General features: G+C 32.9%; 1 protein-coding gene across 5 annotated transcripts in view; it reads left to right on the top strand.

The window, feature by feature from the left end:
- Dscam3 (Down syndrome cell adhesion molecule 3) overlaps positions 1-15,007 on the top strand; it is a 313,340-nt gene extending 298,333 nt beyond the window's left edge. For 2 of the 5 annotated variants that reach the window (XM_069114043.1, XM_069114039.1), the window contains 22 exons: positions 343-612; positions 1,492-1,637; positions 2,108-2,543; positions 3,132-3,425; positions 4,071-4,301; positions 4,713-4,868; positions 4,966-5,036; positions 5,206-5,449; positions 5,571-5,717; positions 6,173-6,334; positions 6,421-6,637; positions 6,713-6,801; positions 6,895-7,074; positions 7,402-7,590; positions 7,709-7,894; positions 7,975-8,422; positions 8,592-8,818; positions 8,973-9,141; positions 9,292-9,455; positions 9,749-9,851; positions 10,417-10,605; positions 11,289-15,007. In XM_069114043.1, the coding sequence (XP_068970144.1) occupies positions 343-612; positions 1,492-1,637; positions 2,108-2,543; positions 3,132-3,425; positions 4,071-4,301; positions 4,713-4,868; positions 4,966-5,036; positions 5,206-5,449; positions 5,571-5,717; positions 6,173-6,334; positions 6,421-6,637; positions 6,713-6,801; positions 6,895-7,074; positions 7,402-7,590; positions 7,709-7,894; positions 7,975-8,422; positions 8,592-8,818; positions 8,973-9,141; positions 9,292-9,455; positions 9,749-9,851; positions 10,417-10,605; positions 11,289-11,340 (4,370 nt within the window). In that variant the 3' untranslated portion in view covers positions 11,341-15,007. Of the gene's footprint in view, positions 1-342; positions 613-1,491; positions 1,638-2,107; positions 2,544-3,131; positions 3,426-4,070; positions 4,302-4,712; positions 4,869-4,965; positions 5,037-5,205; positions 5,450-5,570; positions 5,718-6,172; positions 6,335-6,420; positions 6,638-6,712; positions 6,802-6,894; positions 7,075-7,401; positions 7,591-7,708; positions 7,895-7,974; positions 8,423-8,591; positions 8,819-8,972; positions 9,142-9,291; positions 9,456-9,748; positions 9,861-10,416; positions 10,634-11,288 lie in introns of those variants that run through there. The other 3 variants (XM_069114040.1, XM_069114041.1, XM_069114042.1) reach the window with 3 other exon arrangements.
- The last annotated feature ends 279 nt before the right edge of the window (positions 15,008-15,286 follow it).

The raw sequence follows: 15,286 nt of genomic DNA, 5'->3' as shown, positions 1-15,286 counted from the left end.
ATATTAATATTCTCCTCACACGAATATTACTACTTTTAATTTTTCAATTAATTTTTTTGTTATAATTCCATAAATAGTAATACTAATATTCTTAATATCCTAAAAATATTAAATACATAATAAATAAATATAAAATTAAAGAAATAACAAATAATAAATAAAATTAGTTATTGGCACTGAGAATACTTAAAAAATTATCTGATAATATTAGAACATAACTTTGGCGGTAAATCTCAAAGCACATTGATCGCTCCTAATTACGTCGGGGGATACCTATAATAATTCGACTAGTGGCCAGGTGAAATGTGTCGGAAGCCACTTCACGTCGATTAATAATTTCAGGACCGCCATACATCCGATCGATAGGACCAGTTCGTGCGATAGCCGGTGTCGATACCACCATAGCTTGTCCTTACTCCGGCTATCCTATCACGTCAGTCGAGTGGTCTCGTGGAGGAGTTGCACTGCCTCTTGACATAAGGCACCGTGTAGACAGCGAAGGCCATCTTACCATCGCCAATGTGGATCCAAACGATGCTGGCATTTATACTTGCATGGTTAAAGCAAGATCCGGTGAAACGGCGAGCAGAGACATCCGGTTAACAGTCAGTAGTGAGTATTTTGGGGATATAAATAGAGTAATTCTTTTACGTTTAAATATTTTTTAACTACAGAATATTCATCGAATGTTGATTTTTAATTTTTACTTGTTATAGAGTGTTCACATTTCTTCAACTATAAAATACTATAGAATATTAATATTAATATTAATTTATCGGATGGAATATTAAGATATAGAAAATTGAAGTACTCGTGATTACAGGGTTAAAGTAATTATTAGTGTATTAAGAAGTTTAAAATGCGAGATGACTTTTCTTAGATTTGATAGTTTATAGGAAATTGAAGTACTAACGAAAAATGGAGCATAATATTATACATATTATAAAAGGCGAATATTTGCTATAATTATCTATTTTTCTCGGTAAGATCGTATTTCAGTAGAAGCAAAAACCGTAAGTACCACTATGCACATACATACATTCGTTTTAACGAGAAACGAGTTTTTGTTTCTGTTTCTTTACGGTCGGGTCGCTTACGTCCACGAAGAAGTCACGAGACTAGGCGAAAGAAGTAAATTGCACGCCGGAAAGAATTCCTCTAGCGTTACTTCTCAACTTTTTCTCATTTATCGTGACGTTTGAGAAAGTAAGCTAAAAGATATACACGTGTACGGAAACTAATAAGTGTTAACCACAATAATTATTTTTACTTTCTTCTCTTTTATGTCAATTTTTACTCCGCAAATGACAAATAACAACGCAAATAACAACATAAAAATTATATTAAAAAGGTACAAAATTACTGCAATAATTAGCGTGATTTATGTGTACAGTATATAATATATTTATATATATTTGAAATAATGATTGAATGAATAAATGCAAGGAAATTTAAAGAAATAGTAAGAGCAAAAAATGTCATTCGTTTCAGGTCCACCTGTAATGAGTCCTTTCAATTTCCCTTCAAACCTCCAAGAAGGAAGTCGCGCCCAGGTCACCTGCACCGTCACTTCCGGTGATCTTCCAATTTACTTCTCCTGGCTAAAGGATGGTGAACCGTTACCTTCCTCTCTACGTGTACGTCTTTGTCTCTCTAAGAAAACTAATTTATGTGAGCCAGCTATTATATCGTATGACAAAAAATATTTAATTGCACAATTTAAGAACCAATATTAGACTTAACAATAAAATTCTTTTTCTTTCTACCTATTTGCTCAAGCGTAACAATTTACAAATAAATTAAAATTGTATCGTTTGGTAGTCTCAAAGTAATTTGAGAACTATACTCTATTGTTTGAGAATGAAATAATTAACAAATTAAAATTCTAGGCTTATAAAAAGAAATCCCTTACTTTCTTTTATAGTTTCATACTCTGTACAATTATACTGTAAAATATAAAGTGCAATAACCACCAGTATAAACAACCAGTATAACGTACCTACCTAATACCATTTATGATCCCATAACAATTTCAAAAAATTAGAAAATAAGCCATTAAATGTTATTAAATTAAAAAAAACTCCATTCACAAATATTTGCATTTCAGATCGAGGAGAGGGTAGCTGAATTCTTCAGTCTACTCGTCTTTAAGGAACTTTCTTCACGGCACAGTGGCAAATATACCTGCGTGGCGACTAACAGTGCAGCCAAAGTCAACCACACAGCGGAACTTTTGGTAAAAGTACCTCCACAATGGATTTTCGAGCCACAAGACGTGGCCACCCTCCTGGGAAATCCATTGAACGTCCATTGTGAGGCCAAGGGATTTCCTCCGCCACGTGTCACATGGTTGCGTGCCAGGGAAAGAACTTCCAACGACTATCAACCTCTTGTTGATGGTTCTGATGGAAGATTAACTATTCTACCGAATGGATCTCTGTGGACAGCATCTGCTGGACCACAGGATGAAGGACATTATCTGTGTCGAGCAAATAATGGCATTGGATCTGGTCTAAGTAAAGTGATCTATGTATCTGTTCATGGTAAGTCAAGTTTAACAAGGTGAACTTTGAATTTTATCTGATGGGAACATTATCTTTATTTGATTCATATTTTGTGTTAAGCAAAATTTGAAATTATCTATTCTACATTTATGTCTTGAGTGTTAAAGGACAAAATTTATACTTAATTTCTATTATATTATTAGTTAAGAAAATATATTCTATTTTGTATTATTAAATTTGTAACGCTAATATTCAATCTTGGATCGAAGGAAAATATTAAATATACATCCATAAATTTGCTAAAATATTAGTGTTGATAATATGTTTATGAAATATTTGTACAGCATTTCAAATACTATTTTTTATAGACATTTATTACGAGTCCCAATTATCACAAACTTTAGTATAATCGTCACTTATTTATTCTAGGTATCTGCGAAATTTGAAAATAAATTGGCATCCTTATATAGTCACAGTTATTCTATTCTTTCATTTCCTTTTCTCTTTTTTAAGAATATATAAAGGTGAAAATATTTGTAAAATATTACCAAATTTATTAGAATTTCGTTGCAGTAATCTTATAGAGTAAGTTTTGTCAAACAAGAATATTTTATCGTTTTTTTATAGAACCAGCAAGGTTCGAGTTCCAGAGTAAGAACGTGACGATCCGTCGTGGCGAATCCGTGACGCTTGATTGTACTGTCATCGGGGATAATCCCATAGAAGTGCAATGGATGCACAATAGTGATCGTTTAGATACTAACAGTCACCGGTTAAGCATCAGTCAAATAAAAACAGACAACGGCCTCAAATCACAATTATCTATAGCAAGCAGTGATCGTCAAGATTCTGGAGTTTACAGGTGCACAGCGGACAATGCCTACGGGAGAAGCGAACATCTGATTTATCTTGCTGTTCAAGGTAGTATTTTAATAAGATTTATCTCCCTTTGATTTGTAATTATTGTTTTTAGGATCATATTTCAATTTTTTGATATTATTAATTAGGTAATTTCTTTTTTAATTTTGCATTTGATATGAAATATTAAATGTAAATATAAATATTGATATTTAAAATGTAATATTCAACTAGAAGAAGTGTAACAAAAAATATTTAAAAATGGAGAGAATATTTTTAATACAATACTATAATAACTCTGGGTATTGGTATTAATCATACCTTTTAGAATATTAAAATCCTTGATATTACTTCCAGTACAAAATTCTTAAAATCTCGAAATGTTTCATAGTACTCAGAATAAAAGATTCTTCAAGTTAAAAGACTCTCTACGTAAAAAGGTTTTAAAGTCCAAATAATTAATAACGATGATATTTGTTAATACGAATAACATATGTATATGTTCAATAATTGATAATACAATTGCTATTGACTCATTATATTAATTAAAAAACATTTAATTAATCTCTATAATATATCTCTACACGCTCCTAAAACATATTATCATCATGAATAAATTTATTGTTCTATTTTCTCTGTTCAAACGAATTAATTTATTCTGTGATCACAAATGATAATTTAATTATGCTAATTCTATCGCTTGTACAGAGAGACCAGATCCACCAGCCTCGCTAGAAGTCATAGAAATCGGCTCGCGATCGATACGATTATTGTGGAAGAGAGCTTTCGATGGGAACAGCCCGATACGAAATTACGTTATTCAGTATCGATCTCTGAATCACGGTTTAGCTGACGATTGGAATCCCGCAAAAACGCACAACGTCACTTACACCCCTGGAAGTTCCAATAACGGAAATAACATACATCCAACACAAAATGGTAATTTCACTTTAAATCAACTAAAACTATAGCTGTCGTTTTTTTTTGAAAATGTCTTCGTTTTTATCTCTATTCTACTACTTTTTAATCTTTACAAGCGATAATACTTTCGAGCTTAATTTTGTGATATTTATTGGACGACCTATATATACAGATTATACCGTTTACAAAAAAATGCAATTTACGAAAGCACCAAATTTTTGTTTAGTTTGATTTTTTTTTACAGTATCGACGTCCTTTACATTCACATAAAGTAAAATTTTTAACTAATCTCTTTGAATTTAGATAATGTAACATCTTTGCTTTTATGTAGTATTCATTGTAATTTAATATAATAATTTCAATAGAACGCAATATAATAATTAGATTCAATATAATTCAATATAATAATTACAGTTTCATTTTTTTTAGGTTTATCTCCTTTCGAGACTACTAGCGACGATCAGGAAGTAGCTTTGGTAGGAGGACTTCATCCAGCAGTGACTTACACGTTTCGTATATTTGCCATAAATTCAATAGATGTGAGTGTGCCTACTGATCCCGTGGTCGCCAAAACTCAAGAAGAAGGTACAGAAATATACCCCTGCCTAATATAATTTTAATAAATTTATAAATATTATATTCACTGTTATTTCATAGCTTCCATATTTTTTATTTTTAACAGCACCTACTGAACCGCCACAAAATATCAAAGTGCAATCAGCAGGACCTGGAGAACTCATGGTTAGCTGGCAGGTAAAATATACTTTATAAAATATACAAATACTCGACTATTACTCAATACATACTATTATGCAACCTAATATATTAATTATACATGTTAGATAAATCTGATTGATTTTGGAGGAAGATGTTAATTCAAAGTAATTTTAATGAAACGCTGAAAGGTTTATTGCGTTTACAGCCGCCTCCAAAGGAATCCTGTAACGGAGATCTATTGGGCTACATAGTGACATGGTCGGAGCATTCATCTTCGACATCAGGTGTGAACCAAAGCAAAAGTTTAACCGTGAACGGATGGGCGACTACAAAGGTGCAGCTTACAGGCTTGAGAAAGTTCACCAAGTACGATATATCGATCAGAGCTTTCAATAGTATAGCCAGCGGCCCAGCCAGCATTCCCATTGTTGGAACAACTCAGGAAGGAGGTGCGATATACATAAACTTTCCACAAGAACATTTCCTTTTTATGAATATTATTGTTTTACCGTTTAATGGACCGATGATGATCTCTTACTAATTTATTGTATTATCTTGCAATTATTTTAGTACCCGAGACTCCGCCAACGCAAGTATCATGTATTCCTCTGTCTTCCCAAAGTGTAAAAGTTTCTTGGAGCGCACCTCCACCCCATCAACATGGAGGAATCATTCAGGGTTATAAAGTATATTATAGACCAGTACCCACTGACAACAGTAAGTAAAATAATGTGTATTGTATCTTCTTATGAACATTTTTAAACACAATATTTATTATATTCTATAAGTATTTTCAAGCACATTATAAAGCTGTTTCTTCTTTTTTGATTTTTATCAGTGTATTTAATTGTATATTTTTCTACCTTTTTTCTATAACAAACGGATATCTCAGTCTGTCACAAGGAAATATTTATATTTTGTTTAATAGTGATCCGTTTTATAAATTATATCTATTTTAATAAAAACAAATATTTTTCATGTGTTTGTATAATTTTTATCCAAAAATTGGCATTGTAACACGGATTAAAGTTATAGTACTTCTCAGATATATTTATGACAGATCTATGATAGAATTTTTAGCATTGCAATCTGCTCAAGTTAAGCATTTTATATTACAGATATCTGATTCTCTTTCTCCATTAAAGGCCTGTTTGCATTAAAATTTGTTTTAGTGGACATATCGACAGTGGGTGAAGTAAAGAAGACATCCAGCGTAGAAACTTATCTACACACTCTGTACAAATATACGAATTACTCTATTCGAGTATTGGCTTATACTGGTGCTGGTGATGGAGTTCTAAGTCCGCCGATTTTTTGTACAACGGAGGAGGATGGTAAGAATCATATTTTTATTATTTTTTGATTCGCCTAATATAAATATTTTTACTATTTATTGTAACTTGTTTATCATTCATTTTAGTACCAGGTCCTCCAGCTGGTATCAAAGCTTTAGCGCTAACCGCGGAGAGTATATTAGTTTCGTGGTTACCACCCCTACAACCAAATGGGAACGTTTCCAAGTACACGGTTTACAGCAGGGAGGCAGGTTCCAGTAACCATAACACACACACCATGCACGAACCACCATCATCACCGACTGACACTCTTACTATGGAACTAAGAGGTTTGGTTGAAAGGTAATAGCCATTTTATAAAATTACCGTAATGAAATTTTAATGTAAATAATGATGTAAAATAAAATCACGTATCAGTAAATTGTACGAGTTCTGGGTGTCAGCAACGACAGGGCTGGGTGAAGGAGAACCGACCACCATAGTAACTCAAACTACAAATACTAGAGGTTTGATTACTTATAGAATATTCTTTGTGAATTGTTTAATTTATAGATAATTTTAAATATACATAATAGGGTTTAATAAAATTGTTTCTACAGCTCCAGCTAGAGTGGCGTCTTTTTCACAATTATTAAGAAGAGCGATTAAATCATCAATTACCTTGTCTTGTTTGGTCGTGGGTAATCCTACGCCTCGTCCAATATGGACATATCGAAATAGTCAAGTTTCTACTGGAAGACATTACGAATTAACTGCTGATGGTCATCTCAATATTCGTGGTTAGTTTAACAATATCGGTTTAAGAATAGTTGAAAAGATCTCTGGTAAAGAGATCGATAAGGTAAAATGATTAATTATATATGTATTTGGTCATGGGTATATTATTTTCAAAATTATAATTTTAATTATATATAATATACAATGTATATAAACCTACAAACCCTCTCAGGAAGTTCCTCAATTAATATACTTATATGTACTTTAACTCATTCAATCAATAATCTTAAAGAATCGTTGCAACTTTAAAATGTTATATGAGATTTAGACAACTTTGAATGAGTTAAAAAATATATAAACGAAAAAATTAAAGAAAGTAAAAATTTTAGGATTAGAACAATCAGTCGCTGGGAATTACACGTGTTCAGCTAGCAACTTATTCGGTGACGATTCCATCACTTACACATTGGTCGTGGTGATGCCTCCCAGAGCACCAATGTTAGAACTACAGTATACAACAACGAATAGCATAAGACTTAGGTGGAATCATCCTAATAATGGTGGTGCGACTATTCAAGGTATATTAGAAATATAGAATATCAAAAATCGTAATAGAATAATCAAACGATAGAATGATATTATTTCTAATATTAATGATAATTAATAAAACTGATATAAAAATATTACTTTTATCAGGCTACGTGTTAAGCTACAAAAGGGACCAGGGTGGCTGGGAAGAAATCGCATTATCACCCGAACAAACTGAGTTCATTTTATCAGGTTTAAAATGCGGTTCTTCCTACTTGGCACATTTAACAGCTCATAATCGTGTGGGCACTGGAGATCCAAGTCCTTTAATTAGTGCCACGACCAAAGGAACTGGTAACTCTTTAATACAAATTTAACTTCTTATATAATCTCCTATTAAAATGCGATATAACATTCCCAAATTTTTCTCATAGCTCCTTTATTACCAAAAGAACGAGACATCATCTCTGCCAATGGCACCTCTGTCAAATTAAATCTTATATCTTGGCCAAATGGTGGTTGTCCGATTCAATATTACACCGTAGAGTACCGTAGACGTGTCAGCACTGAACCATGGAATTTAGTGGCAAGTCGTGCTACAGAAGATCTAGTCATAAGAGAGTTAAAGACTGCCTCGTGGTATAGTTTACGTCTGACAGCTCATAATGACGCTGGATCCACGCAAACGCAAATGGAATTTGCAACGACCACTCTCAGTGGCGTTAGTATTGGTCCTCCGAATGACCTGATTATGGAAAACGATGTTAAAAAAGCTATACCTAATCATAAAGTACTTTACGTGGTTGTACCTATCGTCTGTGCAATCGTGCTAGTTATTTCCGCCGCCATTCTGGGATACGTAATGCTGAAACGCAGTGGAAGGTATATTATTTTGAAAATTATAATTTTAGTTATATATAAAATTTGAATTATGTAAGTTTCAAAAACTACCGTTTATGTACATTATCATTAATATGTATAAATTTTAAAAATTGTCATTTATTTAATAAATATTTTTATGATTAAGGATGATATTATTTGTGCTTTTTAGAGCTAATTACTTAGGAGAAATTCTTCCTGGACAACAACAGAATCAACAGTCAGGATTGGGTTTGGTTCAGCAACAGCAGCAGCATCAGCAACATCATCATCTTTCAAGCTGTATGTCGACCATGCAATTGAAGTCCACTGCTGAACGTGATAATAGAAGGAATCATCAGGTTTATACCAGTTCGCCAGTGAAGCAAGAGAATCATAAGTCTAACGACCATGGATCAGGTTTGTTTTTATCACTTGTCAAATTGAAGAATTAGATTCAATAGAAAGAAGTTAGAGACTTATATTAAAAATATAATTTTCTAAAGGGATCTTTAGATAATATTCTTGCATTCTTATTGCACATATTAACTAACAATCATTTTCTCTCTTGTAGAAATGTACGAAATAAGTCCGTACGCCACGTTCAGCGTACCAGGAAGAGAAAATCGTTCAGTAACAACAGCCACGCTCGATTATACTATGCAATTCAAAACGTTTGGACATTTGGAGAACGAAGACATCAACACGATCGATTACGAGAGGTCCAGCGTGGACTTCGAGAGGTAACTGTTTTCTTTCAACCCTTTTCTATTATTTAAAACGCATGCTAGACAGAGTAAACGTTCCTTGCTCGACTTCCTTGCTAAAGAAAGCTTGATATCCTGCTCCCAAACCCTTTTCTCTTCCTCTTTCTGGTGTTCTTTCACGTTCAGGTCTAAAACTCCAAGGTGGCACAAGCAACGATACTTCCCAAGCATCGCAGAAGCGGAGAGCAAGCTGCGCTCGAGTCGTCAAGGTTCCGGAAGCGACACGTCCGGAAGCCCTTGCGGAGAGTGCGCTGGACCTAGTTACAGGGTACCAGTGAAGCCTTGCAGAGGTAAATTTTGTAATATTGTTTCTAGTTCCTGTTGGAAATTCACTGTTTTTCTTTGATTTATTAATACATAACCCTGCTGTTTTGTTCAAATTTTTATTTTTCTACTTTGCCCCCTGAATGACGCAGATTTTCTACCAAATTTTGTTATTTTCTAAAGTTTTAGAAAGATTCGCAATTAAAGTAGTAATTTTGTAAAAACAGTTTTTGATTTAATTTATTGCTTTTTTATAGAATAAGTCTATAGATCGATAAATTTACAATTACATACTTAATTGCATAAAATCATTCTGTAGATGTATTTTCACGAGGGGTGGAATCGAGTACAGAATCCAACAACGAAGGCTCACCTTCACTTGCGAGACGACGAAGCCGACAGCCGAGCCGGTCTACTCGCAGGTAGCCAAGGTTTGTTTGTTTCCACATAGCACTCAGTCCTGATTATGTTCAATATTCGTATCACGATTTTATCAATCTCATTTCTGATAAATAATAGAAAAATGTAAAGTCTATAAGAACAATCACAATGGTAATAAAAGAATTAAAATCTTTCATATGCAATACATTTCATAAAAATTCATTCTAACTACTACATTGATTACATTTTTCTATTACTTGAAGATATCGTATCGTATATCTTCATAAATTTCATCAATTCCTTAACGATTAAATTCATATATATCATCATAATCTCTCATCATCATGAAGTAATTATATCCATATAAAATATTTAATAACAATATTCTTTCAAACTTCTTTAAATTAATCTGGATCTACTGAGATTATATTATACAAATATCTAATTTAAACCTTATTTAACCATTAAATACCAGATCCAGAATAATTAGTCAAACTCGAATCAAAGATCAATTTCTTAATGAATGGCGATAAGAATATTTTCCAATATAATATTATGTATAATTTCTTATTTTTCTAAGTATTGTGTTTCTGATCCATTGTGCAGTTCGGTGGAGGACATGACGTTATTGCCGCCAAGCGGGTTTAGCGACAGCCGCGAATTGAGCGACGTAGAGTGCGACCGTGATCGTGATCGTGATCGTGAACGGGACTGGCAAGATCTGTCGACCGGGACCCGCCACGGCGGCAGTTTGGGTAGACTACCGATCGAGGCCGTCGAATCTATGCTCGCTAGGTATCGACACGAACCTCCGTAGACCGTAGTAAGCTGACACGTTGAGATTCCCTTCTCTACTCATGTTAATCCTGGGAAGGCCTCTGAAATTTTGGTTGACTATATCCTGTCCAATGAGTTTCGTCAGGAGATACACGATAGTTACCAAAAGTATTTATATACCACTATATTTATTAATGATGAGATTAAGTTCAATATGTACTTATGAATGCAAACCAAATTTAATATCGAAGGTTTGCTTCAAGGACTTCGAATACTGTTTATTATGGTCAATATATATAGTTAATTCAATGTATTTTATAAGAATCCTAATCGAACCCTCTGCAAGTAACGATTGAATCATGATATTCAGAAATTACCATTTCATTGAATTCTCAGAATAAATATAGTAAAATTTTATTGAGTTATAAATAAACGGGATTCCTATCAATTTTATTTTATTGCAAGACTCTCAAACTATATCCAAAGATTCCAATTGAACAGATGTCTTCTAAGGATTAAAGAAGCTACACCGAAAAGCATCATCAGTCGAACTCAAATAAAAATTCACGCCACATATTAATCTAGTAAAATGACACAAAGCTTGTTTAGCGTTAAAAGATAGAATAGTATTTAAAGAAAAATAGCATACCTCCTGCAATTTGAAGTATGACTAAAAACATTATTACACAATTTCGTTTCAGGTACCAACAAAGAAAGGAACAAGAAAGGCAAGAATTCACTATACATGTATGATCAAGATTTAGCAATTCTAGCGGAACTCTTCATGAAAGGGTATAAATAGAGGTTTAAAGAATCCTCTGACTATCTAAGGGTCTTACAGAAACGTCAACGTACAGTGAAAAATTGTAATTTTCGACAACTGTCAGAGTCTGGTTATAACTCTTGTCAAAATCGGAATTAACTAGGGATTTTCGTCGTAAAAGTAAAAATCTTTGCTCACGTTGGAACACTGAGAAGAGCGTTTAACATTTCGAAGATAATGTCCATTTTACTTAAGAGAAATTAATGTTAGCATAACATCTAATATAATATGTATATGTATATAGATATATACAATGCATATATACAATACATATACAACATTTTGTATATATACGCACAATATTGTATATGTATATATACAAAATGTTCTTATAGGTTAAAACGATAGTTTCTCTATATTTAAACATTTTTCTCAGTGCATTCTCCTGTTAAAAGTTATCGACAAATCGTCTGAACGATCGCTTCATCGTTGCATCGAATACTGCCGTTGCGTTATTCGCAGCTCTTTCCGATCGACCAATCGCGAAACGACAGGAACCAGTTACATGTGAAAGTATCGACAAAAGTCCTTAGCCCTATATAAGAATTTCATCTTTTAAAACCCAACCACATACATTACGTGAGAACAACAAACACAATCATTCCTGGAAAGATTCTGCAACAGCGATTAACAAGAAGAAACAAGAACATCAACAGAGCGTTACAAGTCAATTTAAAGATGGAATGATGGATTACACACGTGAATAATCGTCTTACTGTATAGTATAGATTGTACGTATCATTAGTCACACTGTTACCATGGATTGTATAGTTGAAGAGGCATGATGAGAGTGAGGTATTGAGAATCGTTTGCTGCTATCCTCGAGAAACATCGTTTAAATATCTATTGTATAATCGCTTCTATTATACTTGAAGAGCACACGAAAAGAACGTGACAAGTCCATCTTTGTTAATTTCTTGATTTTAAACAACTTGTTAGGTGCACAGGTATGTCTCAAAAAAACAGGCAATATATCTTTAAAATTATATAAAGAAGCAACTGATGAATTATTTTTGGAATGTCCAGTAGGGTGCAAGAAATATGTGATTCCACAATTACTTAAAAGAATAGTTTTAGTAACATGGAATTGATTATTGAATTTTAAAATTGCTTATCGTATCTTTTACCTGTGGTCTTCGCTTTATATCATAAAACAAAAAAGCTGACATAAAGCGTTCATTGAAAATCTAATGATATGATAACTAAGTACAATTGTAATTCTATTATACTGACAAAGAATTAAGAAGAATGAATGCAACTTTATTTCAGTGTATTCAGGGCAACTATACTAAATCGACGCTGTTTGCATTTTAGCATAAAAAATCTATATATTCCCTTCTTTTCATACAAATATCATTTGTAAAATTACCGCTACATAAATTAATAAGAATAAGAAAGTATAATATAACGATGTTTCAAGAAAGAAACGAATCTCCAAATACATCATGGCAACTTCCGCTTTACGCAGAGTGCTAATTGCAACAACATTCCTAAATATCGGCATTAAGAAAGCACGACTGTGCGTTTCAACATTTCGTTTTGATTAATTATGTTGATAAAATAATTCGAGGATTATATTTGCGTCAAAACGCGCATTTTCGATCAAAGATCGAGAAGTGTGAGTGAGAAAGAGTATTTAACAGTATGTTTTAAAAATGTACATACATGTATGCATCATATTTAGAGGGTGAACAATTTATCGACATACAATGAGCTCGATTATTAATTAACGACAAAAGGTAGCTTTAAGTATTACGTTGTTTTCATTCGCGAAATATTCTATATAGATATTTTAATGTTTAACCTTTCGTGACCATGCGTTTCGAAACGAGGGAAAAGAAACGAAGGAAGAGCAACAAACAGGAAATTTTTTTATCGATAGTCGGTTTCTGAGAATAAAGGTTAGCTTCCATGAAAGCTAATACGAATTTTATTAAAGCGCGAGTAAAAAATTCTAAATTGCTTGTTCTTGAAATGCATAGTGAAACAAAAGGTGAAACATTTTGTTTGAAGCAAAACTTATCGAATCAGACGACTTTCACGATGATCGATAAGTTACCCATTACGCGGACTGATAAGGCATTTTCAAATGTCGATAAGCAATTAAAGTCTCACGCATCGTATTCTCAAAATGATGCGACTGAGGCTAATTAACTACGCTTAAGTTGATTTCTGCCAAACAGAGTTTACGGTTCCCAAAGACTATTAATTTATAAGGCTATTGCCTTAATCGTAATAATTAAACGAGATATCATTATCATGGCGTCTAAGACCGTACGTTTTTCGACTGCTCATAATTTCAGAACTTTCACAAACGAGGGCATACTCCGTGCATTTTATCCAAAAGAAAAGAGAGGGAAAGAAGTTCATTTTCTATATGAATAATATATTTCTACGAAAACTTTTAACAGACTAGGTTGTTCGTAATAATGTTAATACACAAACATTTTTAATAAGTAACAGTATAAAAGTACTATTGAAACTATCGAATTCGATGGTACTAATATATTTATATCAATACTTTAGTTGAAAATTAATCAATAAACTGCCATATCAACTTTTAAATGTAACAATTTCCCATTTCAAATTTTTTACAGGAATTTACTAGACTACAGCTTCAACTTCCGAAGTTCCTCTTTCGCTAACGTCACACTCAATAATATGTCGCATATTTATCATGTACAGTAGCTCAGAAAAGTGAATAACAATTCGAACATTTGTAGAAATCTTTTATAAACTCTTGTGTTCTACGAAACATTTTGAAATTTCATTAGCATCTCTAATGATACTCGACTATCATGATTATATTGGTAAAATTTGAGATAAATAAAATATACAGTATATATTATAACAGTTTTCTATGATAAGTGTTCAAATACTTTTGTGAGTTACTGTGTGTATTTATTAAGGGCTATCCCAATGTTTTCTAAATTTTTTACATTTTTTAATGACTCGCCTTACTATTGATGTGCAGCATATGCTTAACTAATTAAATTATAAAACCCCTAGAGAAAAATTCATAATTTAGACATCAAATATGCAGAGTATGCCCTCTTACGAGATAACGACGTAATTTATTATACGTGCATAAATATATATTTCGTCTGTACAAACGTAACGGACATGGCGAATTTTATGAAGATTAAATCGTGCGCAAAACGTACGATAGCACCGACCGTATGGTCTCTAGTAAATTTTTTTCAAAGTCAAAAAAAATGCGTGATCGTAGTTAGAAGAAAATTTGGGCGAAAACAAAAAATAGCGCAATTGGTTTTTCGAGTGTGCATCCGATGAACGCGTGCATAGGTGAGATGCGTGTGATATAGAAACTCGTCGCAGCTTCTGCGAACCAGCGAATTATTTGTATAATACATGAGATCCGTGAACCTTAGAACTTATGTATCATATCCTCGTATAACTATCCGTGGACGAGTTCGATAAAATTAATCGTCGTCCGTTATGGTTAACGCGAAAATAAAATAAAGAACATAAAAAAAAAAGAATAAAACAATCGAATGTCTTATCGAAGTGTCAAACTTTCACAAGGTATGCTAACTCAGCTTGTTAATAAAGAGAAACAGACATTTATCGCGTCAAGTTTCATTGTCATTTCGTATTTCTTATTTCACTTCCCAATTTCAAGTCTTCTCTACCCCATATCTAATATACACAATCCAATACTAACACCCTACATTCAATATTTCCTACTCCATATCACTACTTTTTTGCATTCGGCAACCTTTATCCTGTATCCCACGCCTTGTTTACCACATCCGAGAAAATTAAGAAAATACCCACAGAAATAATTAAATACATATTTGCAGAAGTGTAGAATTCTAAATCGTAAAAATTCTTCATAGGCAAAATATCTTATTC

Source organism: Bombus flavifrons, chromosome 5 (assembly GCF_040668555.2).
Source record: "Bombus flavifrons isolate JBK064 chromosome 5, iyBomFlav1_principal, whole genome shotgun sequence".
In the NCBI taxonomy this organism is placed as follows: domain Eukaryota; kingdom Metazoa; phylum Arthropoda; class Insecta; order Hymenoptera; family Apidae; genus Bombus; species Bombus flavifrons.
This window is presented reverse-complemented; position numbering and strand designations above follow the sequence as displayed.